Source organism: Cervus elaphus, chromosome 16, assembly GCF_910594005.1.
Source record: "Cervus elaphus chromosome 16, mCerEla1.1, whole genome shotgun sequence".
Lineage (NCBI taxonomy): Eukaryota > Metazoa > Chordata > Mammalia > Artiodactyla > Cervidae > Cervus > Cervus elaphus.
This window is the reverse complement of record NC_057830.1, coordinates 44,424,975-44,450,163: the sequence shown is the minus strand read 5'-3', so window position 1 is coordinate 44,450,163 and position 25,189 is coordinate 44,424,975. Positions and strand designations below refer to the sequence as shown.

The 25,189-nt window shown below is 51.4% G+C and overlaps 1 protein-coding gene across 3 annotated transcripts in view; it reads right to left on the bottom strand.

Moving 5' to 3' along the window:
- Nucleotides 1-4,162: 4,162 nt before the first annotated feature.
- Nucleotides 4,163-25,189, bottom strand: part of LZTS1 (leucine zipper tumor suppressor 1) — a 65,884-nt gene continuing 44,857 nt past the window's right edge. Inside the window, exons 2-5 of one of the 3 annotated variants that reach the window (XM_043927642.1) lie at nucleotides 18,226-18,336; nucleotides 13,549-14,029; nucleotides 11,404-12,192; nucleotides 4,163-7,976 (exon numbers count right to left, since the gene is read on the bottom strand). In XM_043927642.1, the coding sequence (XP_043783577.1) occupies nucleotides 7,323-7,976; nucleotides 11,404-12,192; nucleotides 13,549-13,893 (1,788 nt within the window). In that variant the 5' untranslated portion in view covers nucleotides 13,894-14,029; nucleotides 18,226-18,336 and the 3' untranslated portion in view covers nucleotides 4,163-7,322. The remainder of the gene's footprint in view (nucleotides 7,977-11,403; nucleotides 12,193-13,548; nucleotides 14,030-18,225; nucleotides 18,337-25,189) is intronic. The other 2 variants (XM_043927644.1, XM_043927643.1) reach the window with 2 other exon arrangements.

Sequence of the window (25,189 nt, the reverse complement as noted above, 5' to 3'; positions counted from 1 at the left end):
TTCTGTGCTTTGACCTGTGGTTTGAGTCAGGTTTCCTGAGATAGATGTTGGAACCATAAAAGGCAGAGACTTAAAGCCAGCTAAAGGGACTCAACTTTATTCTGAGGTTTGAGGGGAGCCCCCGAAGGTTCTGAGCAAGTGGGGAACCTGGTGGGAGCAGCACTGGGGGTGTAATCCTGAGTGTTGTGTGTCAATGGATTTAGTGGACCAGAGTTGGGAGAGAGAAGCCAGTGGGGATCTGAGAGTCATCAAGATGACCAAGCTCTGTAATTCACTAGCTGTGTGACCTTGAGAAAGTCCTCTCCCCTGTCTGGCTGGCCTCTCTTTTGCACATTCGTAAAAGTGAGGTGGTTGGAACTAGAAGACGTCTAAGATGTCTTGGGCATTCTGTGATTATTTGGATGACCTCAGCTGGTCAGTAGATGTTGGAAGAAAAGAGGACAGGAAGAAGGCTTTAAAGAGGAGGCTCTAGAGGATGTGGGATCTGACTGGATAGACAAGATGATGGAAAGGTAGTGGTGGGGGGGATCAATGATGGCTCCAACCTGCAAGGATATATTGATAGAATAGGGACATTGTGGGAAAGCAGTTTGGATTATACAATAGGCTGATAAACTTCTGCGTGCACACCCAGTAAGGCAGACCCCTCCCAGCAAAACAAACAGACCAAAAAATAAATAAATATCTAGAGAGAGAGATGGTAAGTTAATTAAAATGGCTAGATTAGTTAAAATTGAACATTTCTCTGTCAAGTTACATGGAAAAGATGCTCTTTTAGCATTTATGTAAGGATTGTGCTATTTCACAAAATTTGGTTTTTAACTTTTACATGTGGAAGGACAGCGTTTAATGTTTCAGACTTCTCAAGGGTCTTCATGGGACATGCTGGGCGGAGTTGTTTATGAGTGAGAGGAAAGGGAGGTTCGAGGTTCCTTAGGACTGGGGATGTTTTGGGCCAGTAACCAGTGAATGCTAAGGTTATGGGAGCATGGTTAGCCACCTACCAGGAAAAGGTCTAATGAGACCCTGTGAGAAGGTGAAGTTTCCAAGGGAGAGAAATTGGGGTGAAGAGGAGTCCACGTTAGTAAAGGACATTGGTTGGCACAGTCTCCCCAAATGTTGAAATGAGGGGATAATTTGGCTTTCTGATCTTCTTTTCCTGAACCAATTCCCCCCACCCTTCCAGACACAGTACCACCTGGCTCCCACTGGCTCAATCATCCTATTTACTTCCTTCATCTCATTTCTCAGGAAAATCACTTGATTTATTCGTTTAGTTCCAGAGTGTGAACTCCATCAGGAGAAAGAACCTTGACAAAGTTTGTCTGCGGCTGTATAATTCCTGGCCTTTAGAACAGAGCTGGCATAGAGCTGGAGTTCGTCAATATGTGTTGAATAGATCCAGGCATGCAGGCTTCCCAGGTGGCGCTAGTGGTAAAGAACCCACCTGACAATGTAGGAGCCATAAGGATGAGGGTTTGATCCCTGGGTCTGGAAGATTTCCCTGGAGGAGGGCATGGCAACCCACTCCAGTATTCTTGCCCGGAGAATCCTGTGGACAGAGGAGCCTAGCGGGCTACGGTCCATGGGGTCACAAAGAGCTGGACACGACAAGCAACTGAGAACGGCACAGCACAGTGGATACGCGCGTGCACACGTGGATAAACACAACGCTGGTATTTCAGGCCTCGAGAAGCCTGGGCCGGGAAGAAATTTAGGGCAACATGACCTTCCTCATATAACTCAGACAGCACCTGCTGCGGGGGCTGCCAGGACCATCGCTGGGCTGCCTCCCTCCTGATGGGCTCAGCACACACAGTCTGTCTATGGCTCTGTGAGAAACTCTGAGAAGCTATATATATCGTTCCCCTTTTGTTCTATTTTTTCCCTAAAATAATAAGGAGGTTTGAGGTGTGTGTGTGTGTGGGGGGGTGCTCAAGGAAGGCTTACAGCCTTGACAGCACTCCAGAGCAAGTGGGGTGGGGGAAAGCCTTTGCCCTCCACCGCTCACTTGGCTGCCTTTCCTGCAGCTGAAGCGGTTTCCCACAGCCCCGTCCCTGTCCAGATACCCGGCTTTTCTGTTAGCCCTTTGGGCTTCCCAGATGGCTCATTGGTAAAGAATCGACCTGCAATATATATAGGAAATGCAGGAGATGCAGGTTCAGTTCCTGGGTTGGGAAGAGCTCTTGTAGGAGGGTATGACAACTCACCCCAGTATTCTTGCCTGGAAAATCCCACGGACAAAGGAGGCTGGCAGGCTACAGCCCAAAGGGTGGTAGACTCAGACACGACTGAGCGCACACATAAGCCCTATGGACGGAAAGAGGTGTGTTGGGGTGGTAAGTGAGGGGATGGCCACAAGGTGTTTGGGTTACCCTTTTCTGTGAAGTGAAAATGTTATTTTCTTAGTCATGTCCTACTCTTTGTGACTCCATGGACTGTAGACCGCCAGGGTCCTCTGTTCATGGGATTTCCCAGGCAAGAATACTGGAGTGGGTATCCATGCCCTCCTCCAGGGGATCTTTCCAACCCAAGGATAGAAGCTACATCTCCTGTATTGCAGGTGGATTCTTTACCGTCTGAACCACTAGGGAAGCCCACCCTTTTCTGCACCACATGGTAAATCACCCCGGGTTTTACTAAGAGGCTTAAAAACAGTGCCATTCCATGTGCTCTGGTAAAGATTCTAGAAGGGCTGAATGGGGGAAATGAGCCTCTGCTTCATGAAGGTAGCATTCGCAGGTCATTCGCAGGACAACAGGACCTCTCTTGCTCCAGGGGGTCTCCCAGCAGATTTGAAGGGTTTCTCATATGGCAGCTTGTGGGCCCCAAGAGTATACGTAAAAGTGGAAGCTGCCAAGCTACGCCGGAACTGGTGGAGCATCACTTCTGCTGACTTGGATTAACTTAAGTGAGTCTCAGGGTCTGCCTGGACTAGAGGGGAGAGGGCAGGGTCATCAGTGGGGGCATATTCCCATGGGCGTCACCAATGCAGCAGCCTGCCAGCCTTGGGCCAGGTCTGGGAGAAGGGGGTCACCCAGACCTGACATGACATCTTTGCCCCAATACTGGGGTTCTGGATTTAGATGTGGGCTCCTGTCCAGGCTTGGCCAGCTGCCTGACCTTCTTTGCACTTTGATAGCTCACCCCCCACAATGCACCCCCACACTGGTGGGAAGGGACATCACCTTTCTTACTTCAAATGCAGGAGCTCCAGGGAGCTGCCATGACACAGACAGGGGAAGGAGGGTAGCTTGCTTGGGACGGTGCGGCCGCCTCCCCCCGCCGGCCCCCTGCACATCCCCTTCTGCCTCGCTGGCCTCACTGGCCTGTCACCTGTGCAGACAGGCAGGGAGACCACAGCTATGGGAAGGCCGCCCTGGGGTGCGCTGCTTGTCCTCCCTCTCCTCTCCACTCCTCCAATGTCCCACTCCTGCCCATCACCTTCCCGGAGACCCTGATCTTTCCCACCCAGAGGCACTAACATCTACCCAACAGGTGCTCCACAGGCTGCCTCGTATTTTTAATTCCCTCTTTACAAGTCCCTTCTGTCTCCTGCCACCTGAGTAGAAAAGCCCTTTGAGCTTCAAATCTGGGCCCCAGAGCAGTAGGGATTGCTTGTCAGGGTGAACAAGGCAGGCTGGCACAGAGAAGGCTGGACAGATGGCCACTGTGGTGACTGCAGCTTCCTAGCTGGGAGGCCCGGGGGTGGTGACGACAATAGCCACCCTGGTCTCCAGCCAATGAGGCCGTATGTAATAGGCCAAGGAGCTGGCTGGCGAGGTGAGCAGCTGGAGGGAAGAGGCAGGGAGGTCTGAGGCTGGGGCTGAGGGAAGGGGGCTCTCTTTCGGAAAACCCTCTGCCTTTGCAGGGGACCACAGCCCTTGGTTTCCTTTCCACCTCCTCAGGCTCTCCCCAAGACCTGGTCACACAGATAAGGTCACAGGGTTGGTGAGGGGCAGGGACCAGCTGAAGGTCTACCTGATGCCAAGGCCCCTGCTTTCCTACCAGCCAATACAGCCGCTATCAAAGCTGCCCCTAACCACCCCCCCGCCCCCGCATCCCTCCCTCCCCCACTGGCGGGAAGGGACATCACCTTTCTTACTCCAAATGCGGGAGCTCCAGGGAGCTGCCATGCCACATCCAGGGGAAGAAGGGTAGCTTGGGAGGGCATGAGAAATGGCATTCTTTATTCATAAATAAAAACATAAAATTACCAGAAATAGTTTACATGGCCAAAAGGGGGCATCAAAAATAAAGCTGTCAAAAGCAGAGCAAACCAAACAAGACACAACCAAGAGAAAAATGACTCTGTACATAGTCTTCCAAATGCCAGTCCATCCATAGTGAGCCTGGGCCGGGGTTCGCGCTTTGCTGAAGAGGAAGCGCAAGGGGGACCACAGATAGATGAGGAAGGCAGAGCATGGAAGCACACAGGCGCACACATAGGCGCGTGCCCTCCTGGCAGGGACAGCTGCGGCTCTGACCGCCCAGCCTGCCTTACCCCTAAGATCTCTCTCTCCTAAGAAGTGGCCCAGGCTAGGCCGGGAGGCGAGCAGGGGCAGAGGCTTGGCGGGTGCTTCTCAGGGTAGAGGTGCCCCCCAACCCCACCCCAATGCAGTCCCCATGGAACTCGGTGCTCATGGGGACCGACTGTGCCCAGCAGGGGTTAACCCGAACGCAGAGACCAGAGGATAAATCCAGGGTGGGCGCCGTATGAGAGTCTGGTCACTCCAAAGCCCAGAGGCAGAGCCGCCCTCGGCGTGGCTGACTCCTGGCTCCCAGCAGAGAGCTTCACCATCCTTTGGGTAGCAGAGCCGCGGCTCTGATCCAGCGAGCATGCGTGCTAGCAGCCGCGCTCGGGGAAAGGGGCGGCGAGCTCCCGCTGGCCCCGGGCCAGGCCGCCTGTTCCGAGGATTGCGTGGCCGACTTCTCCAGCCCTGCTCAGCCTCTGCTGCTCAGAGGCTCCTTCCGGAGAGAGGCTGGGTTTGGCAAGGTCCAGGAATAGCACGGAGGTTTTAGCACAGGGAAGGGAGGGGAAACCACACCGCGCGAGGTCGCTGTGCTATAGGACACTTGGATTCTGGGGCAGCTGGGCTACCCTGGAGCCTCGGGCTGGTGGCAACCCGGGGAGGGCTCCATGGGTTGGCCTGGGGCAGAGATGGGGATGGGGTGCAGGGCACTGTCACACTGAGGCGGAGCTGCTGTACCCCTGAGCTCCAGCCCCTGGGGCTTAGCCCCCACCTCTGCTCAATCTTAAGGGCAGAGCAATGGGCTTTTGGCTGCCCTTTGGGAGGGGAGGTCTCCAGCCTGAGGAGGGGGCAGAAGCCTCCTTTTCTATCTGGCAGGACAGTCTCTGGGAGGAAAGGACTCAGACAAGGCATAGGCTGGTGGAGATGGAGCAACCAAGAGACAAGGGGCGGGAAGTCTTTGACCTGGGGAACGGGGGTGATCTGCCTGTGTCCTGTGGAGGGGACTGGCCTCCAGGCAGAGAGAGGGCTCTGGGCCTGTGGATTCCGGGCTTAAGTCTAGCCTATGACTAAGGGTAATGGCTTGAAATTCCAGAAAGGCTCCTCTGTCACATGAAAGCAGGACAAGCGCAGCCTAACTTGGGGAATGGAAGGCAGACCCAGCATCCGGGAAGGCGGCCCTGCTCTCAGTCTAGGCTCAAGGAGGGACCCTGGCAGGATGGGGGGCTGGAGGAGAAGCAGCTCCCCACTACCACCTGGGGCCTGGAGGGGTCTGCAGTCGGGGACAGAACTGGGGAGCAACGGCCTGGGACTGCTGCATACTCAGACGTTCGGTGAACCCCCCTCAGCATGCGGGCGTGAGCCCAGGAATCCAGCCGGGGCTGGCTGTCCCAGGAACAGCAGCTGCAGCTCGAGGCAAAAATAGAACATGGAACAGCCTGGCTGCCTGTGAGATCTGGCTTGTGTCTGAAAAGACAAGAAAGGAAAAAGAAGAAGAAAATTCCCTGAACCAAGCAACTGAGAAACAATCTTTTCTCCGCACATCTTTGAAAGGGAAGGCCAGCCTTCTGCAGGCTTCTGCAGGGGTCCTTGACTACAGGGCTCAGGTGGGGCTAATGCAAGTGGCAGGGGTGCAGCCGGGGGCCCCAGGGTCGTTCAGAGGCTGTGTTTGAGCCTCTTACTGTCTTTGGACACTGGCAGTTTGCCCCCCCCCCCCCCCACCCCGACCTGTAAAGGCTCTGTCTGCACTTGGCCCTGGAGGTGAAAAGGGACATGACCGGCAGCAGGATGGAGCTGAAGGTGAAGGGGGAAGGCCGAGCCCAGCTGACCCTGTGCCATCTCAGCGGACACAGGTTAATCTGAGTTCAAGCAAAGACTTGGTTCTTAGGAATGAAAACCAATATAGGGTAACTGCTGAGCAACTTGAACAGGAGGAGAAATCCCTATCTCTGGTCTCATGATGAAAAGATCTGGGGGCTCCCCTGGGGACAGCTTGGAGTCACACACTCCCTGCATCACTAAGCCGTCAATCTTTCCTCCTCAGCACCCACCCCAGGGCCTTGGGGCTATGGCTATGAAGAGATCAAAGGCCACCAGTCACCCAGAGGCTGCTCACGTCCAGTCAGCAGGGCTAGAGGGTCTGGCTATCACCACCTAGCTTCTCCTTCAGACCCCCTCTGGTCTGGCTGAGTCTCGACACCCCCGGGGTGGCCCCAGCTTTCTTTCCCCTCCTTTCTGAGACCAACAGTGTCAGGAAGCTCTGATTGTTGTTTGGCCAGGTTCTCCACATCCCACTCCAACCCCTGTCCCTCCGGGGCTGGGGGAAATAGCTCAGGTATGACCAGGTCCGATTCCAAAGCTCCTGGTCATAAATGCTTGTGTTCTGTTCCCAAGGGGCATCTCAGTGTGTCGGGAGCGGGGATGGGGGGAGCGAGAAAAGTTGTAGGAAAAGAGGTGGAAGGGAGCTTCCGTCAGTCACCACCCTCTCTGGGACAGCATTTAGGGCACCCTCTAAATGCCTAGAGGGTTCAAAAATCTCTAAGCATTTTGAACAAAGACCAAGTTTTAGGAAGCCCTTAACCAAATCTTGATGATCCCAGGACTCCTCTCTTGGCAAAGCTGGAGGTCTGGCCGGCTGCAGGGCTGCTAAGCGCTGGATCTTGGGAAAGGCCAGGAGAGGCCCTGCAGCCGCAAGCGTCCCCCCACCCCCACCCCCCAACCAGTCTCCTCGCCCTGAAGTCTGCGCTGCTTTTCTCTGAGGCCTGAGCAGGGGAGCAGGGCACGGGAGCCCCCACTGACGACTCAGCTCCCGCCGCCCAATGCCAGGTCCCGCGCCCTCCCCCAGGAGGCCCCTCAGATCTCGGTGGCGATGATGTCCTCGTAGGGGATGTCAGCCCCTTCAAGGTCGATCTCAAAGGGCTCCCCCGCCCCGTCCCCGCGGGCCAGCTGCTGCAGCGCCTTCTCCAGGCGCTGGTTCCGCTGGTACATGGCCAGGTAGCTCTGCTGCAGCTGCTTCTGGTACTGGATCACTTTTTCCTTCTCCTCCTTCCACACCAGCCGCTCGTGCTGGAAGCCGGAGGACATCTGGTCGTGGCCCTGCCGCTGCTCCTGGAGTTCTGCGCGCAGCCGCCCCAGCTCGCGCTGCAGGGCGGGCACGTCGTCCGCGGCGGCGGGCCCCAGCGCGGCCGCGTCCCTGCCCCGCTGCAGGGCGGCCTGGGCCCGCAGCTCCAGCAGCTCCTGCTCCAGCAGGGTCACCTTCTCCCGCAGCAGCTCCGCCTCGTTCTTCTTGCGCTGCAGCTCGTTTTCGCAGACCTCCAGCTCCAGGCCCTTGGTGCGCAGCGCGCTCTCCAAGTCCTGCGTCTTCAGCTCCAAACTCTCCAGCCGGCCCCGCGTGTCCTTCAGCTGAGCCTTCAGGTTGAGGATCTCGCTGGCCTTGGCGTTGATCTCTGTTTGGGACTCCTTCAGCTGCTGCTTCAGGAGGGAGATCTCGCCGGACTTCTGGCACACCTGCCATGGGGCAGGGCAAGGCAGGGACAAGAGAGAGCCAGGGGGTGAGAGTCTGCACGTAGGGGGCAGGGGTCACACCTCACTGCTTAAAAGCACTTAATCCTACGCGATCCAGTGATTGGGACTCGTGGTTTTCACTGCCGATGACGCGGTTTCCATCCCTGATCGAGGAACTAAGCTCCTGAAAGCCACCCAGCGCGGCCCACCCAGTCCCTACAGGGTGCCTGGAAAGAGTCCCAGCATGGTGGTCTGGGTGACCCACGAAGGCCAAGCCCCTCTATGAGGCTCCTTTCATTCTGAATCTTGCTGGGTCTGTCCACAAGCCTATCTCACCCCCAATTCAGAGTCTAAATCTCAGTCCATACCCAAACCCATGTCCCTGCTGTTTAGTCGCTAAGTCGTGGCTCTGAGACCTCGTGAACTGTTTTTGTAGCCCACCAGGCTCCTCTGTCCATGGGATTCTCCAGGCAAGAATGCTGGAGTGCCATTTCCTTCTCCAGGGGATCTTCCCCACCCAGGGATCGAATCTGTGTCTCTTATGTCTACTACTTTGGCAGGGAGATTTTTTTTTTTTTTTTTTTTTACCACTGGGGAATTCCACCCAAACTTATAGTTATGTATAAATTAAGGGCCAGTGGTTTAATCTGCCCACAGCTGGTAGCTCCACTATCTACATTAACATCAATGATGTCAATTTTGGGTCTGCCTAATTTCTATCATCTGTGTATACTCTCTCACCCTCTGGCCTCACCCCTGCACATACTCTCTTCTCCCTCCTCCTGGGATAAAGACAATATTCACACAATCATGACTGCACCCCAGCAACCAACTGTGCTCAGAAACAGTGCCCAGCTGGCATCTGCCAAATGATGAGCCATTGTTCTCCCCAGTGCCCTCCACCATTTCTACTCCAATCTCCATCAAAAGTTGGCTAACAGCAGCAAACAAAACTAATGATACCAATGACACTGACTCAGACCCATGTGTCTGTGGAGTCCAGGCCACTGGGGGTCATGTGTCCAAGGCCAGTCTGTCTGGCTGAGTTACAAGAGCATTTTCTGCTGGCCTGCAGGGAAGATGGCCAGAATGAAGGCCAGGGCCTGGGCCTCCACAGAACAGATTCTTTGAGCAAGACTGGAAGTTTTAATATTTCCTCTTTTTTTCTTGAGATAGAGCCACCCCTTGCTCTCATGCACCACCTCCGAAGTGTGCACAGCCCCACCACCATGCTTGGCTGGGGCTGAAACAGCCTTCCGAGGGTGAGCCTGGATTTGTGTCTTGGAGGGGGCAGCAGAGCCGTGGCTGAGGACGGGGCCTCGCTTTGAATCCTGGCTCTACCAGAGTGACCCGGCCAATTCTGCATCCATTAGCACAGTGCCGTTATGAACATAAAACTCTGAACTCTGGGACCTAATTCAGGATCAGATCCTGGCTCTGATACCTGCTATATGGTGACTTTGGCAAGTCATCTAAGGAGCTCTTTGCTATTATAATTGTTCTCCATGCTTCAGTGTCCTAAACTCTAAATTGAGTTTCATAGGGCTGTCATAAAGCTTGAATGAAAGGACCTGGGGCCTGGCATTAATAAACACTCTATGAATTATCGTTATTACAAATATGTTTGTAATATATGTCTATGTTTTTGTGAAAATTTACTTCATTTATTGTTTTACTAATACTCTGGACACCCTGGGAGTGAGATCACAGCCATGTCCAGCTTAGTTCTAGATTAGACAAGCAAGGATGGATGCATAATGCTAGCATTGGCTTATGTTCTGAGATGGGCCAAAGTGTTCCCAAGTCCTGGCTGAGAAACCATGGCTGGGAGAGGGTCTCCTGAACCAACAGTGATGAGAAGAAGAAAAGCACTGGTCCCATGGCTGAGGTCCCTCCCTCTTTGGGAGACCACGCAGACAGAAAGTGACACTCCCTGCCCACCTCTCTAGTGCCTCTGTCCATCACTTCCTCAGAAAGGATCTTTCTCCTCTCCCCTTGGTAACATCTGTCGCTCTAATTTCCAGAGTAAGTACAGGAGATCAGTTCAGACAGATGGCTGTGTAGCTGATGGTGCGTCACCCCCACCTAGGGGTGATGCTGGTCTAACCAGACCCAGTGAGCCCTCAGCCCCTCCCCAGGGCAGAGTCTCTGGGGTGAATGCCATGCACGAGCCTCTTCTGGTCCCTGGGACCTTTAGAGGCCCATCAGGTGAGAACAGTGAGCAGGATGCGGGGCTTAGGCTGTTCTCCAGTGAGACCAGGTGCAGCCACCGAATTTCCAGGTGTGCCTGAGGATGTGCGTGTATATCTGAGTCCTCTTTCTTCCTGCTCTGTTCTTCCATCTCAGCCACCAGACAGAAGTTCCACTTGCACTTCTGTGAGGACTGGCCAACTCAGTCCCTGAGACCTGCATTGCTGTGACCACTCCCACCAGTGGGTGGAGTCCCTTTCCTCAAAAGTCACAGACGAGGGACTTCCCTGGTGGTCCACTGGTTGAGACTCCATGCTCCCAACGCAGGGAGCTTGGGTTCGATCCTTGTTCAGGGAACTAAGACCCCACATGCCATGTTGTAGCCAAAAAGTTAAAAAAAAAAAAAAAATCCCGCAGCTTTGGAACTGTGACGTTTTCCGAGTACAAACAGAGCCTTCCATAAAGAAAACAACAACCACAAAAAGATGAAGAAAAAATATCACAAATGGTGCTATGGTCTTTTGTGGCTTTGGGACCATCATGAACCAGGGATGGTTTGCGATCCTGCAGAGCCTCTGTGAGCAGATGCACCGAGGTGGCCCTCAGACAGCCTGGCTGGGACTTGGTTCTCTTGTTCGTTTCTCAGCCAATGACTCAATTAGTAAATTCAATTCTGGCCATGAGGCATGGGCTTGGGGAGATGAAGAAGCCCAGACTAAGAAAATCTCCATCATGGTTTCCTGGGGAGCCCTTTCTTTGGGTTAGGAAGCCAGCACTCCAGCCCAGTTTTCCAGGGCAATTGTGTTCCCACCCTTGTTGCTACGGTAGCTCAGCTGGTGAAGAATCTGCCTGCAATGCAGGAGACCCCGGTTCAATTCCTGGGTTGGGAAGATTCCCTGAAGAAAGGATAGGCTACCCACTCCAGTATTCTTGGGTTTCCCTGGTGGCTCAGATGGTAAAGAATCTGCCTGCAATGCAGGAGGCCTGGGTTTGATCCCTGGGTTGTGAAGATCCCCTGGAGGAGAGCATGGCAACCTGTTCCAGTATTCTTGCCTGGAGAATCCCCACGGACAGAGAAGCCTGGCGGGCTAGAGTCCATGGGATTGCAAAGAGTCGGACATGACTGAGCGACTTCACACTTCTCCCTGTTGCCTAGAGCCTGGAGGAGACCTGGAGAAAGTGGTGGGGAACGCAGGCACTGAACCCCTGCCCACCCCCCTGCCCATGCCCTCATCCTCACCTCCCACTGCGTCTCCTCCAGTGCGGGGGCAAAGCTGGTCTTCTCCTTCTCGTAAGACCTGAGTTTGGTCTCCAGCAGATCCTGCTCCTTCATGAGGCTCTCGAGTTCCTGCCGGAGCTGCCGTTTCTCCTGCTGGAGCTGGAGCACCTGGAGATGCAGGACCTGCTGGGCGCGCTGGCTCTTCTGCGCGGCCACCTTCAGCTTGCCCTTGGCCTCCAGCCCCTCCAGCTCGTCCTTGCCACGCCGCGGCCGCTCCTCGTAAGGCTGGCTGGCGGCCAGCTCCTTCTCCTCGAAGCTGCGGTGCAGCCTCTGCAGGTCGCCCTCCCTCCCCAGCAGCTGCTTCTCCAGCTCCTGGATGGTGCCCTGGTCCGTGGAGATGGGGGAGCGCACAGAGCCCTTGTCCTTGCTTGCGTGGGCCAGCTTGCTGCCCCCGTCAGAGAAAGACAGGGCCTTCAGGCTCATCATGTTGCTGTCCTGGAGGACAATGCCCTGTGTGATGTTGTGGGCTGAGCCCCCAAACCGGCTGGCGGGCCCCACCGGAGTGACCAGCGGGTCCAGCTGGTAGCTGCTGCTGGTACTGTGGGTGGGCAGGCTGGACATGGAGTTCCGGCCGGAGTCGGACAGTGCCCCAGAGCACAGGCTGGGCTTCAGCTCCTGCTCCTTGGGCTTGTCCAGAGGCACGGGATGCACCTGGTGGCCAGTGCTCTCAGGGGATGAGTGGAGGATGGCGCCTGACCGTGGCAGCACTGGCTTGAAGGCCGTGGGTCTCACGGCACCCTTCTCGGAACCCTGGGGAGGAAAACAGCCATACTTACCCGGTGTCTCCCTGCGTTGAGCCCTGAGTCAGGTATGTATGCCAGCTACATGGCACCTTCCTGGTCACGGGCTGCAGGTGACCTCACCTGTTACTCTGAAGGGGCCAAAGGTGGTGAATCTCCCTCAAGGAGGAGGAATTCCTCCATGCCTATCCTTAAAGATCATCGGGCCCTTTGTTTTGTGAACTACCAACCACTTTGTCACCAGTTTCTCCGAGACGACAGCCCTTTTAGGTTCAGTGGCTGAGGCCCCCATGCCAGGGTTCTGGGGCTCCGTGTGCTGCAGGTAAGGACAGTGGACACAGTCCTCAGGGAAGTTCACCCCGCTTCTTCCCCATTGCTTCCAGTTGGCCAGCAGCTGGAACTCTGGCCGTGGCCTCCCCCAGTGGTTGGGAGAACTGCTTGAAATAACAATCTTTTCCCTAAAGCCATCATTTTCATTATTAGAGGACTTCAGAGTTTACAAGCTCTTTACTTTGAAAAGCTTAAAACTCTGTCCAACATGTGGGCCATGTCCTAGCATATCAATGCATAGATTCATCCTCCCAGGTGAGGCCAGGGTGCTGACAGGAACAATGCTTCTAGCCTCGACTGGCAGGACCCATGAGAACTTAAAGTGGGACGAGGGCTGGATTTCTGAGCTCCTGGCACTCTCTGCCCTCATCCTTGCTACATTGGCGAGGATAACCCAAAGGATTTCCCTGGTGGTCCAGTAGTTAAGACTCCATGCATCCACTTCAGGGGGTGCGAGTTCCATTCCTGGTCAGGGAACTAAGATCCTGCAAGCCACAGAGCATGGCCAAAAACTAACTAACAAACTCACAGCTCTTATCCCGCCAAAGATGCTTTGGGGCTGGTTTGAGAGAGAGCTGCTGTCCCACCAGAGCAGTGGAGGAGGAGAAAGCCCACCTCCGTGAGTCCTAACAAGAGAGCCTGCCAGATCTCTGCAGGTGGGCTTTCCACCTGCTTTTCCAGATGGTAAGTGAGCCCCTCCCCATTCCCATGCACTTGAAAATGCTGCTCTTGGTCCTGCCTTGGCTATCCTGAGTTACAGTCCAGCAGAGTTCAGAAAGGCTTGCATTCTCTGATTGCTCTGTGCTAAAAGCTCACCCAGGACTTTTGCATTATGAGACTGATCAATGTGTTTATTCCTTTGTCCAATCTTGACCTCGGGTGTGGCTGAGTACTCCTGCCCTCTCTGCATCACTCAGTAATGTAAGCGTTCTCAGTGATGTAAGCATTTAAGACCTTCACCACCACCGCTTTCAGCCCCAGGCCTCTTTCCTGCCTTTCCAACCCAGCCACCCACACCAGAGACCTGTCCACTTACCATCTCCAGCTGATTGGAGAAGGGCATGAGCTTCGGTGGGGTGGACGGGTCGAAGTCCACCCCTGCCTGGCCCCCTAGGTCCCCGCTGGACAGTGCCGTGTAATCAGGGCGGTGGGAGCCCCGGGCCTTCTGGCTGACCTTGATGTAGAAGAAGTCTTCGCTCTTGCCCATTTTGGAGCTGGACTTGCCATGCCCCGAGTCCTGGGAGAAGCCAAACCTCAGCAGCCCGTCCGAATAGCGGTTGAGCTTCTTGAGGTGGGAAGACTTGCGCAGCTTGTATTGCGAGGCCCGGCAGTGCTTGCTGTGGAAGCCATGGCCAGAGATGAGGCTGCTGACGCTGCCCATGGTGATGCGGGCGCCGGGGACAGCTGGCGCAGAGCGGGGACCTGGCGTGGCCGGGGCGGCGGCGAGCGGCAGTCCTGGCTCCGAGAAGAGACTGCAGTCATAGCAGAAGCCTCACACGGCCTGGGGGAGCCAAGACCTGGAAGGAGACATAAGCAGAAGTCAGCCTGGATGGGGTGGTCATGGCACGTCCCCACTGGTGACCAACCTCGAGATCTGAGCAGCAGAGAAATGCGTGTTTCCCCTAACAGAGGCTCAGCCCTGTCTCTGTCTCAGCGGGCTCCCCTCTCATTCTTCCTTTGTCCTCTAAGCCAGCAAACATCTGCTAGAAGCCTACTATGGGATGGCCCTCTTCTTTTTCTTTTTTTAAATTTTTATTCTTTAACACCGAAACCATTTTGTATTGGGGTATAGCTGATTAACAATGCGGTGATGGTTTCAGGTGAACAACAAAGGGACTCAGCCATGCATATGCATGTGTCCATTCTCCCTCAAACCCGCCTCCCATGCAGGCTGGCACATAACACTGAGCAGAGCTCCACGTGGTATACAAAGTTTTCTGTTGGTTATTCGTTTTAAATATAGCAGTGCGTATGTGACCTTCCAGAAGTCCTTAACTATCCCTTCCCCCCAGCAACTGTGAGTTTGTTTTCTAAGTCTGTTAGTCTTTTTGTGTTTTTTAAGTCAGCTCGTTTGTATCATTCTAGATTCCACATAAAAGGGATGCCATGATATTTCTGCTTCTCTCTCTGACTTACTTCCCTCAGTGTGACACTCTCTACGTTCATCCATGTTGCTGCAAATGGCCTTATTTCATTCTCTTTAATGGCTGAGTAATATTCCATTGTACATATGCACCACCTCTTCTTTGAGATGGCTCTCTTCTCAGCACTGGGATGCAGGGGTGACTGGAAGTTACAGTCCCTGCACTCATGGGGCTTGTGTGTAGCGTAGAGTGGACTGGCCATAAACAGATCAACGTGTGTGACCTCAAGCGATCTGTGTGCTACAGGGGAGATAAAGCCAAGTGAATGGGATGGAATTCTGTTGTTGGGCTAGTTGCTCAGTCAGACTCCTTGTGACCCCACGGACTACAGCCCACAAGGCTTCTCTGTCCATAGAATTTTCCAGGCAAGAATACTGGAATGGGTAGCCATTCCCTTCTCCAGGGGATCTTCCCGGCCCAGGAATCGAACCCAGGTCTCCCGCACTGCAGGCAGACGTTTTGCCGTCTGAGCCACCAGGAAGGGGAGGTGGCTGCTTTATGCAGGGAATGCGAAGTATGCCTCTCTGTTTGGTGTCATTTAAAGAGACCCCAAGAAAATGAGGGAGAAAGCTATGTGGATACCTGTGGGGAGAAAGAGGAACCTCAGGGGTAGCCCCAAGTGCAAAGCCCTGAGTCCCTGAGTGGAATGTGTTGGGCATTTGTGAGACCAGCAAGAAGGCCGGTCTGGCTGGAGGGTAGTTAGCAGTGGGGGTTTGGAGGACGCAGACGTCAGAGAGCTAGTGGGGGCCAGGCAACAGATAGCCTGACTGGCCATAAGGGTTTCAGCTACAGTCTGAGATAAGAAGCCTCCAGATGGCTTTAAGCAGCTGACAACTTGGTCTGACTTGCGTTGTGGAGGGCCACTCTGGCTGCTGTGTGGAAAAGAGCCACTGAGGAGCTTGCGTGGAAGTTGGGCCTGTTATAGCAGGTGGGTGACTAACATGGCTAGGCTAGGGTGGTAGCTGTGGATTCAATTTTTTTTCAATTTTATTTATTTTTATTTATTTATTCTTGACTGTGCTGGGTCTTCACTACTTTGCGGGCTTTTCTCTAGTTGTGGAGAGAGGAGGCTATTCTCTAGTTGTGGTGCATGGGCTTCCCATTGCAGTGGCTTCTCTCGTTGCAGAGCGTGGGCTCTGGGGTGCACAGGCTTCAGTAGCTGCAGCTCCCGGGCTCCAGTGCACAGGCTCAATATTTGTGGCACACAGGCTTAGTTGCTCTGCTGCATGTGGGATCTTTCCAGACCAGGAATTGAACCCATGCCTCCTGCACTGGCAAGCAGATTCTTTACCACTGAGCAAGCAGGGAAGCCCTGGATTCAATTTTAGATGTAATTTTAAAGTTGAGCTGATGGTACTAGTTAAAAGATTGAATGTAGGGAGGGAAAGAGAGGAATCTAGGATGACTTCAATGTTTTTTATCCAAGTATCCAGAAGAAGTAAGTTGCCATTTATTGAGATGCAAAAGACCACAAAAGGAACCAGTTTAGGATGAAGTGGGGGTGGAAATAGGACTTTGGTTTTAAGACATTAAGATTGCAAAGCCCATTAGACATCCAAGCAGAGATGGAGAGTAGGCAGCAGAATGGGTGTGGAGCAGGGCAAGCGGCAGATTTCCTTGTATGAGTTGTTTGTGCATAGTCTCGGAGCTAGTTCTGAGACTAGATGAAAATGCAAGGGCAAGAAGGCAAGAGAAATGTGAGGACTGGTTCACAGAGCCCAGGAAGATGAGTGGGGATGAGGAAGAGACACTAAGAAGTCTCTGACAGGCATGCAGGAGCCCCGTGAAAGGTAAGGATGAAGATGGTGTCAAGTGACGCTGAACTAAGATGGCAACTAAGAATTGGCCAGTGGATTTGGCTCTGTGGAGGCACAAGTGACCTTGACAAGAGTGGTTTTGGGTGGAATGGGGTGAAGAACGGCCTGACTGGGGAAGGCTCACAAGAAGAGGCGAGAGACAGCTGCACCCTTGAAAAATGACTAGCAGCTTGGCCGACTTGGTTTGGGTTCCCAGTCATGCTCCCTGCCAGCCATGATGTGGGAGGTTAAACTCTCTTACATCTTTACCTTCAGTGTCAGAAACCAACGCTAAGATACACTTAAATTTTTTTTTTTTTTTTAAGTAATAGGACTGCATCTTATAATCAATGTTGAAAACAATAGCAACGGCCTTGCTGGTCATCAGACAGAGGAATGCACTAGAAGGCGATGCAGGCACCCTATAAGGCAAATTGCTCAAGGCTGGGTCACCTGATTTTCAGAGCTCGGAAATGCTGTGTGATTGTCATGCATTGAGAAGGAGTATTTCTCAGTCAGTCAAAAGACAGATGATTCAATTAAGAAGCGGTGGGAGGGGAGGGACATGGCAAGTTTAATAAAATAGGAAATGCAGAAGGAACCCTGAATTCTTTATTCTGCTCTAAATTACCCTGTCAACTGAAAGGGGCAGAAGACATCCCAGGTGGGTGATAAGGGGGTATTATGGGCACAGCTAAGGGAACCAGAAGACTCTTCAGACCCTGAAGATGAAGGTCAGGTTCAAACATGCATTGTTATCTTGAAAAATAAAGTAGCTATGACATGAATAAATACATCCTACATTCCTGGGAGGAATTGGGGGCAGGAGGAGAAGCGGACGACAGAGGATGAGATGGCTGGGTGGCATCACCCACCCGATGGACATGAGTTTGGGTAAACTCTGGGAGTTGGTGATGGACAGGGAGGCCTGGCGTGCTGCGATTCATGGGGTCGCAAAGAGTCGGACACGACTGAGCGACTGAACTGACTGACTGACTGACATTCCAATCATAAGAGCACCACACAACAAAACAGCGTTCCGTAAGTGTAATATATGCAATTCTATGAAAAGCTTTTATTAAATTGATGGTTTCTCTTAGAATCAGGGAAACATGATGATACCTCATGGGGCCATTATGAGCAGTTTATTGGATCTTACCAGAAGCTAATAGGTCTGATACATTTATTTAAAGCCTAGTATATAGTAGGCACTCAATGAATAGGAGGTGTTTTCACTGGTATCTATGATATATTATCATTATTTTTCTCCCCAGGCATTCAGCAGCCCTGTGTTATCTTCAATGGCCACATCTCATTTTCCAGAACTAGTTCTCTCCTCTCCAAATGCAAGTTTCCTGCATCCCATTCCCTGACAGCACTACTTAGGTGCATGAAGTTCCTCTGCTAATTAAACAGTTGACAATGACAAAATGTGTTTCTCAAGCCCCGGGTCATCCATCTCTTGCTTAGTTGGGGCCCAGGGGGCCTATGAGGCAATATTTTACTGCTGTCCATATATTGGGAAGCTATTTTTGGCCAAAAGACTCTTGTGCACTCTGCATGTGCTACCAGTTGGACAACTGGTGACTCGCTTTTTGCTCATCCAGTTACACATTTGTGGACATCTGCATGGACAGTGTTGTAGAGGTAATACCACAGGCTATGGCATCAGAGAGACTGGGATGTGAAAATTAACCTCTCTGAGGTTTCTTTGCCACAAAATGGAAATAATCAGGATTCCACAGGCTCAGTATGGGGACGAAGCAAACTCACAGAAGTCAACTGCAATGCCTCAGACATGGTAGGTGCTGGCCAGGGAGTCCACGATCAACTGAAAGACAGGATTAGGGTGCCTTCTGGAAGTGTGTAATAGCTGGAACAGAACTATAACACCAGGAAGACATGTGAAATGAATCTGTTTGCAGCTCATGCAATTCAATAATAAAAAATGAACAAACTTAATTGAGGAACGGGCAGAATATCTAAATAGACATTTTTCCAAAGAAGACATACACAGGCATACAGGCTGACAGGCACACAAAATGATGCTCATCATTGCTAATAATCAGAGAAATAAATATCAAAACTACAAAACCTCACACCACTTAAAAGGACCATCATTAAAAAGTCTACAGATAACAAATGCTGGAGCAGGTGTGGAGAAAGGGGAAACTTATACTGCTGATGGGAACGTAAACTGGTGCAACTCTATGGAAAACAGCATGGAGGTTCCTTAAAAAATGAAAAATAGAGTTGCCATATGATCCAGCAATCCTGCTATACGATGTCTATCTGAAGAAAACCGTAATTCAAAAGGATACGTGCACCCCGGTGTTCACTGCGGCACCATTTACAATAGCCAGGGCATGGAAGCAACCTAGCTGTCCATCAACAGATAGGAATGGATAAAGAAGAGGGGGTACATATATACGATAGAATATTACTCAGCCATAAAAAGGAATGAAATAATGCCATTTGCAGTAACATGGATGAACCTAGAGATTATCATACTAAATGAAGTAAGCCAGACAGAGAAAGACAAATGCCATATGAATACCACTTATGTGTGGAATCAAAAATATGACACAAATGAACGTTTCTACAAACAGAAACAGATTCGCAGACATACAGAACAGACTTGTCGTTGCCAAGAGAGGGTGAGGGAAGGATAGATTGGGAGTTTGGGATTAGCAGATTCAAACTAGTGCGTATAGGATGGATAAACAACAAGTTCCACTGTATAGCACAGGGAGCTATATTCAATATCCTGTGATAAACCATAACAGAAAAGAAAATGAAAAAGAAAATAAATACAGATAACTGAATCATTTTGCACTACAGCAGAAATTAACATTGTAAATCAACTATACTTCAATAAAGCTAAAAAAAAAAAAGAATCTGTTTGCAGCTCTCCTGCTGCACTGCCGTCTCCTTTCACTTGGACCCTGAGACAGCCTCCAAATTTATCTTTTCCCCATCTGCTCATCCTAAGCATCTGGAGTGTCGAAGTCCTCCCGCTCACAGGTGAAATCCTTTCAAGGCTTCCCATTCCTTGTAGAGTGAAGCAGGCTCCTCACGAGTTCAACGGGCTCGGCAGTCCCTGGTTTGTCCACCACTCCAGTATCGTCACCTCAGTGATGGCCACATTGTTTTTCTTCTGCTGGTGGAACACGCCAAACCTCTTCTTATCGAGGAGCTTTAATGCTTCTGTTGCCTCTGCTGACAACTCCCTGCCTTAGCTCTTCCTCCTCACACACATTTCCCTTTCGCACACTTTAGTTTTCAATTCAAATATCACCTCCACGGCTTTCCTAGTTACTCATAGAAAAATATATTTCCCCCATTCCTCTCTGTTAGAACCAATCTGTTTATTTCCTTCACAACACTTGATTTAATCAGTCAATTCTAAAGAAACCAACCTTGACTCTTCACTGGAAGGACTGATGCTGAAGCCGAAGCTCCAGTATTTTTGCCACCTGCTGCAAAGAGCTGACCCTGATGCAAAGAAAAGACCCTGATGCTTGGAAAGATTGAAGTTAGGAGGAGAAGGGGGTGGCAGAGGATGAGATGGTTGGATGGCATCACTGACTCAATGGACATGAGTTTGAGCAAACTCTGGGAGATGGTGAAACACAGAGAAGCCTGGCATGCTGAAGTCCGTGGGATCTCAAAGAATTGGACACTGAACAACAAAATCTTTTAAAACAAAGCTTTATATTATATATTGGAGTATAACTGATTAACAACGTTGTGTTAGTTTCAAGTGTATAGTAAAGTGATTCACTTATACATATACATGCATCTATTCTTTTTCAAATTCTTTCCCCATTTAGGTTGTTATATAATATTGAGTTGAGTTCCCTGTGTAAGTAAGTCATTGCTGCTAACCTATAAAAATCTGCTGATAACTTATAATAATAACCACCAGAATTTCAGCTCTATGAGAGCAGAGACTTTGTCTCTAGACTCCTAGGGTGAAAATGAAGCAAAACTCAGAGGAGCTAGATGTCATTCAACTGGCCAGTGACCAAGGTGGGATTTGAACCCAGACCCAAATTATATGATCTTCACATTACAGCGCACTGCTGAGGACTATAGGTAGAGGCTCAGAGATAGGGTGCCTAGTTGCTGAGTCATAGCTGACTCTTTGTGACCCCATGGACTATAAACTGCCTGGCTCCTCTGTCCATGGGATTTTCTAGGCAAGAATACTGGAGTGGGTTGCCATTTCCTATTCCAGAGATCTTCCCAACCAAGGGATCGAACCTGCATCTCCAGCAGCTCCTGTGTTGCAGGTGGATTCTCTAGCACTGCGCCACTTGGGAAGCCCCCAGAGATTATTAGGGGGTCCTATCCTGAAAGGCAGGTCAGTTTCAAGGGTTGACAGAAAGAAAGTCAGGAAGGGAAATTAAGCTCGTGGCCTCCAGCCATAGCTTCATTTCCCAACTGGGCAGAAGACAAGGTTTTAGGTATAGGTGAGTTCCTTCCCTGATGGGAACGGCAGCCTGGAAGCATTGTGCTGGGCCCCAGGGGACTGAGAGGGAGAGGACAAACGGTGCTGGGAGCAAAGGCGTGGGGTGGGGGAAGGATGCTGGCTCTGATCCTGAGAGCATTGCTGTCCCTTAGCCCTGGAGCCTCTGCTCGCCATTCCCCAGGTCTTATTAACACACAGAAGAGCTTTGAAGTTTGAGATTCTCCCCCAGATATATTTGAAGCTAACCTAATTACCTTTAAATGTCTAGACTTGTTCGGTTTTCAACTTGGAGAGAGCATCACAGAAAACCTGGCCGTGATCCATCCTAGTTCCCAAATCTTGGGTCTTCCCACCCACCCCCTACCAGACTCATTGTCTCTGCCCTCAGGCAGGCAAGGGGAAGGGCACACTTTTCATCCTGGGAAAGAAATCCCCACTGGCCGAGAGTGTGGGATGTGGAATGAAAGTGAGCAACCACAGAGATCTTGGAGACTGCAGAGGGGAAAGGAAGAGGCAAGAAGGACTGGAGAGGAAAAGATGAAGGAGCCACAGCTCCTCAGGCTGGGCTCAGTTATGTGAGCTCTGTGATCTCCATGGATGTTACAAAAGAGATCCAGCAAGCATTAGACTTTAAGAGAGGAAAGAGAAAGGAGCCCCTAGGATACACTTCTCAGAATCTGGCCCCAGGGAACTGAGGGGACATGCCTCTAGAAGTGCCAGTGCCTCCCCACCCTGCCACGTGGCATTCCCCACCGAGGATGCTTGCTGCTCAATGGCGAGGACCACGGAGGCCTGGAAGCCCTGGACTTTGAGCTGCTGCTCCTCCCATGGCAGCTGCTCCCTCCCCATCCGTCTTGTATTCTTTTAACCAGGGCTCTCGCCAGGGTGACACATTCCTCCCTTTCTGGAATATGGAGCTGGAGACACAAACATGAAAAGGGGTCTGTCGGGACTCAGGAAGGTGAGAACTATTACCACCTCCCCCTCATCTCACACCAAGGGGAGAAGCAGCTATGGCCTTTGTTGTTGTTCAGTCACTATGCCGTGTGGACTCTTTGCGATCCCATGGACTACAGCATGCCAGACTTCCCTGTCCTTCACTGTGTCCCAGAGTTTGCTCAAACTCATGTCCACTGAGTCAGTGATGCCCTCCAACCATCTCATTCTCTGACGCCCCTTCTCCTCCTGCCTTCAATCTTTCTCAGCATCAGGGTTTTTTCCAAAGAGTCTATTCCTCACATCAGGTGGCCAAAGTATTGGAGCTTCAGTCCTTCTAATAAATATTCAGGATTGATTTCCTTTAGGATTGACTGTTTGACCTCCTTGCTATCCAAGGAACTCTCAAGTCTTCTCCAGGACCATAGTTCAAAAGCATTGACTCTTTGGCTATCAACCTTCTTTATGCTCCAACTCTCACATCTGTAAATGACTCAGGAAAAACCATAGCCTTGACTATATAGATTTTTGTCCACACCAAACCCAGACTTCCCACCTGGGTAAAGTGAGGATACACAGCTGCCCTCCTGTCTGCCCTCTTTGTCTGGAGAGACCACCTACAAGATCAGGATGCTAGCCTCCAGCCACCCTGCTATGTCTCATGCCTCCCTTTCTCAGTCCAGGTCATTCCCTGACTTCTTCCTTTATCCTCTCCCCATCAGCACCCAGGCCAGCCTATGGGGCATCTCTGTGTCCTTCTCAGCACTCTCCCACCAGCTGCCTCCGTCCGGGGCACCCACAGGGCTGTGCTGCTGCTGCTGCTGCTGAAACAGGGGGAGCCCTCGCTGAACCCCGAGGAATTCTCCTCCAGCATCCATGGAGAGGGGGAGGGTGCCCACCCCAGAGCACACTCCATGGGGTGTGTCCTCAGTGAGCAAGTAATCTCACCTGTGGGCTGAGCTGATGGGGTTGCTGGGTAGGGGTTCACTGGGTCACTAATTCAACAAATATTTCTTCCTCATCTGACAAGGGCCAAGTACTATGCAAAGTGCAGGTGAAAGAGGGTGAGGAAGGAAGGAGAGAAGAAAATGCATAGAAGGAAAAAAAGAAAAGCCAGAGATGAAAGTGTCAGTTGTGTGTGTGTGTGCGTGTGTGTGCATGTGTGTGTGTGTTTTCTACTTTAGTTGCAGTGTCCGGGGAAGATCTTGGAGAAGATGGTATTCAGGAAGAGCCAGGCTGATGAAGGTTTTGGTAGAATGGTCTCTAGGCTCTGATGCAGGAATGGGCTTAGGGGTTTAGAGCAGAGGGGTCTCCAGGGTGGTGACCTGGCAATATCTGAAGACAAGACTTCTTTGCCTGTCACGACCAAGGGTGCCACGGGCATCTGGTGGCCAGCGCACGGGACAACTCCCGGGACAAAGAATTATCTGACCTGAACCCTCAATAGTACCGAGGTTGAGAAACCTGGATTTAGAGGAACAGAAAGAAAACGAGATTTAGAGCCTCAGGTCTGCCGCTCTTGGGGTGTGACTTTGAGTAAGTGGTTTAAGCTCTGTGCCTCTGTTTTCTCACTTGTAAAATGGAAGTAACCACATTTTCTCTGTCACAGGGCTTTATCATGAAAGGAAGTGAGGGCTTAGCATACACCAGAAAAATCACCAACGCTGGTTACTGTGTGATTTCTCACTGTGATCCAGGACAGTTCTCTGAGAGATTCTATTACACAATAGGGTTTCTCTGAGAAGCACCATGGGGCTGCACCCCAGTACAGACCCTGGCCTGGACACAGAAGTCTCAGCATGAGGGCTGGCCTCCCACAGCCCCCATGAACTGGGGCGTGGACAGAGACGGGGCTGGAAGATGTAACAGTCCTCCCCTCAGCTGGTGCAAAGCTGGGCTCAGTTTCCAAACAGAACACGAGGGGCTGGATTCAGCTCAGCTCTTCTCTGAGACCTGAGAATTTAATCTCCTAAGATCTCCTGAGAGCTATCCACACCCTCCTCACAAAAATGTCACCTCCCACCCCCCCACCCCACTCCAACATTTTGACTATCATGTCTTAGAATTCCTTGACCCCAAACACCCCTCGATGGACCTAGTTTAAAAACAGATGAATGCATCCTGCTCTGGGGGATCAAACATGAGCTCTGGAGTTCCAGGTAAAGGGGCAGTCGCTAAGTGGTGTCCGACTCTTTGTGACCCCGTGGACTATAGCTCTCCAGGCTCCTCTGTCCATGGAATTCTCTAGGAAAAAATACGGGAGTGGGTTGCCATGCCCTTCTCCAGGGGATCTTCCTGACTCAGGGATTGAACTCAGGTTTCCTGCATTGCAGGCAGATTCTTTACCACCTGAGCCACCAGGGAAGCCAGAATGAGTAACTTGCCTTAGATCATTGACTTAACTAATGACTCCCTGTTTCTCTTGAGAAGCAGGGGAGGAAGTGAACTAAAAGAATCATGTGCCACCTCAGTGCAGCCCTCCACCTCCTACACTCAGGATCCCATGACTTGGACATATCTCAGACCTACTTCAAAGGGAGTCGTAAGGTAAAAGGCTAGTTGGAGTGGGCAGCTACCTACCTACCTACCAGGGGATGAATAAGGCTCCCTTGGGCAAGATTTTCACCAAAGCTTACCCCAGTTCCTCATGGGCCATTATTAAAGCTTTCTTCTATTCAATTCTAATTTTAATTGATTTTTAAACTATCAAAATCCTATAAAAATCACCTAAGTAACTCATGCAGAGGTGACAACTGTTAAAATGTTGTCATATCTGTTTTGGAAATAAAACATCTGCAAGTGGAAATCCCCCTTCCCTGCTCCTTTTTCCTGCCCCATCTCTCCCTCCCCAGGGGAAATCCTTATCATGACTTCTGTGGGTACATTTGTTTATCACTAAATGCATTCTTCACATATGAGAATAGTCTATGTACTGCTTTGATTTTTACTTTATAGAAATGGTATCCTGGGACTCAGCTGGTGGTCCAGTGGTTAAGAATCTGCCTTCCAATGCAGGGAGTAAGAGTTCAATCCCTGGTGGTGGAACTAAGACCCCACATGTCACGGAGCAATTAAACCGGTGCTCTACAACTACTGAAGCCCAAGTGCCTAGCGAAGCCAAAAGAAATCATATCCTGTTGTGTGTATCACTCTGCAACTTTGCTTGCTTTATTCAATGCTTTATACTCGGGATCCATTTGTATGTTTCCTTTGGGTTTCTAGGTGGCTCAGATGGTAAAGAATCTGCCTGCAACGCAGGAGACCCGGGTTCGATCTCTGGGTCAGGAAGATCCCCTGGAGAAGGGCATGGCAACCTGCTCTAACCTT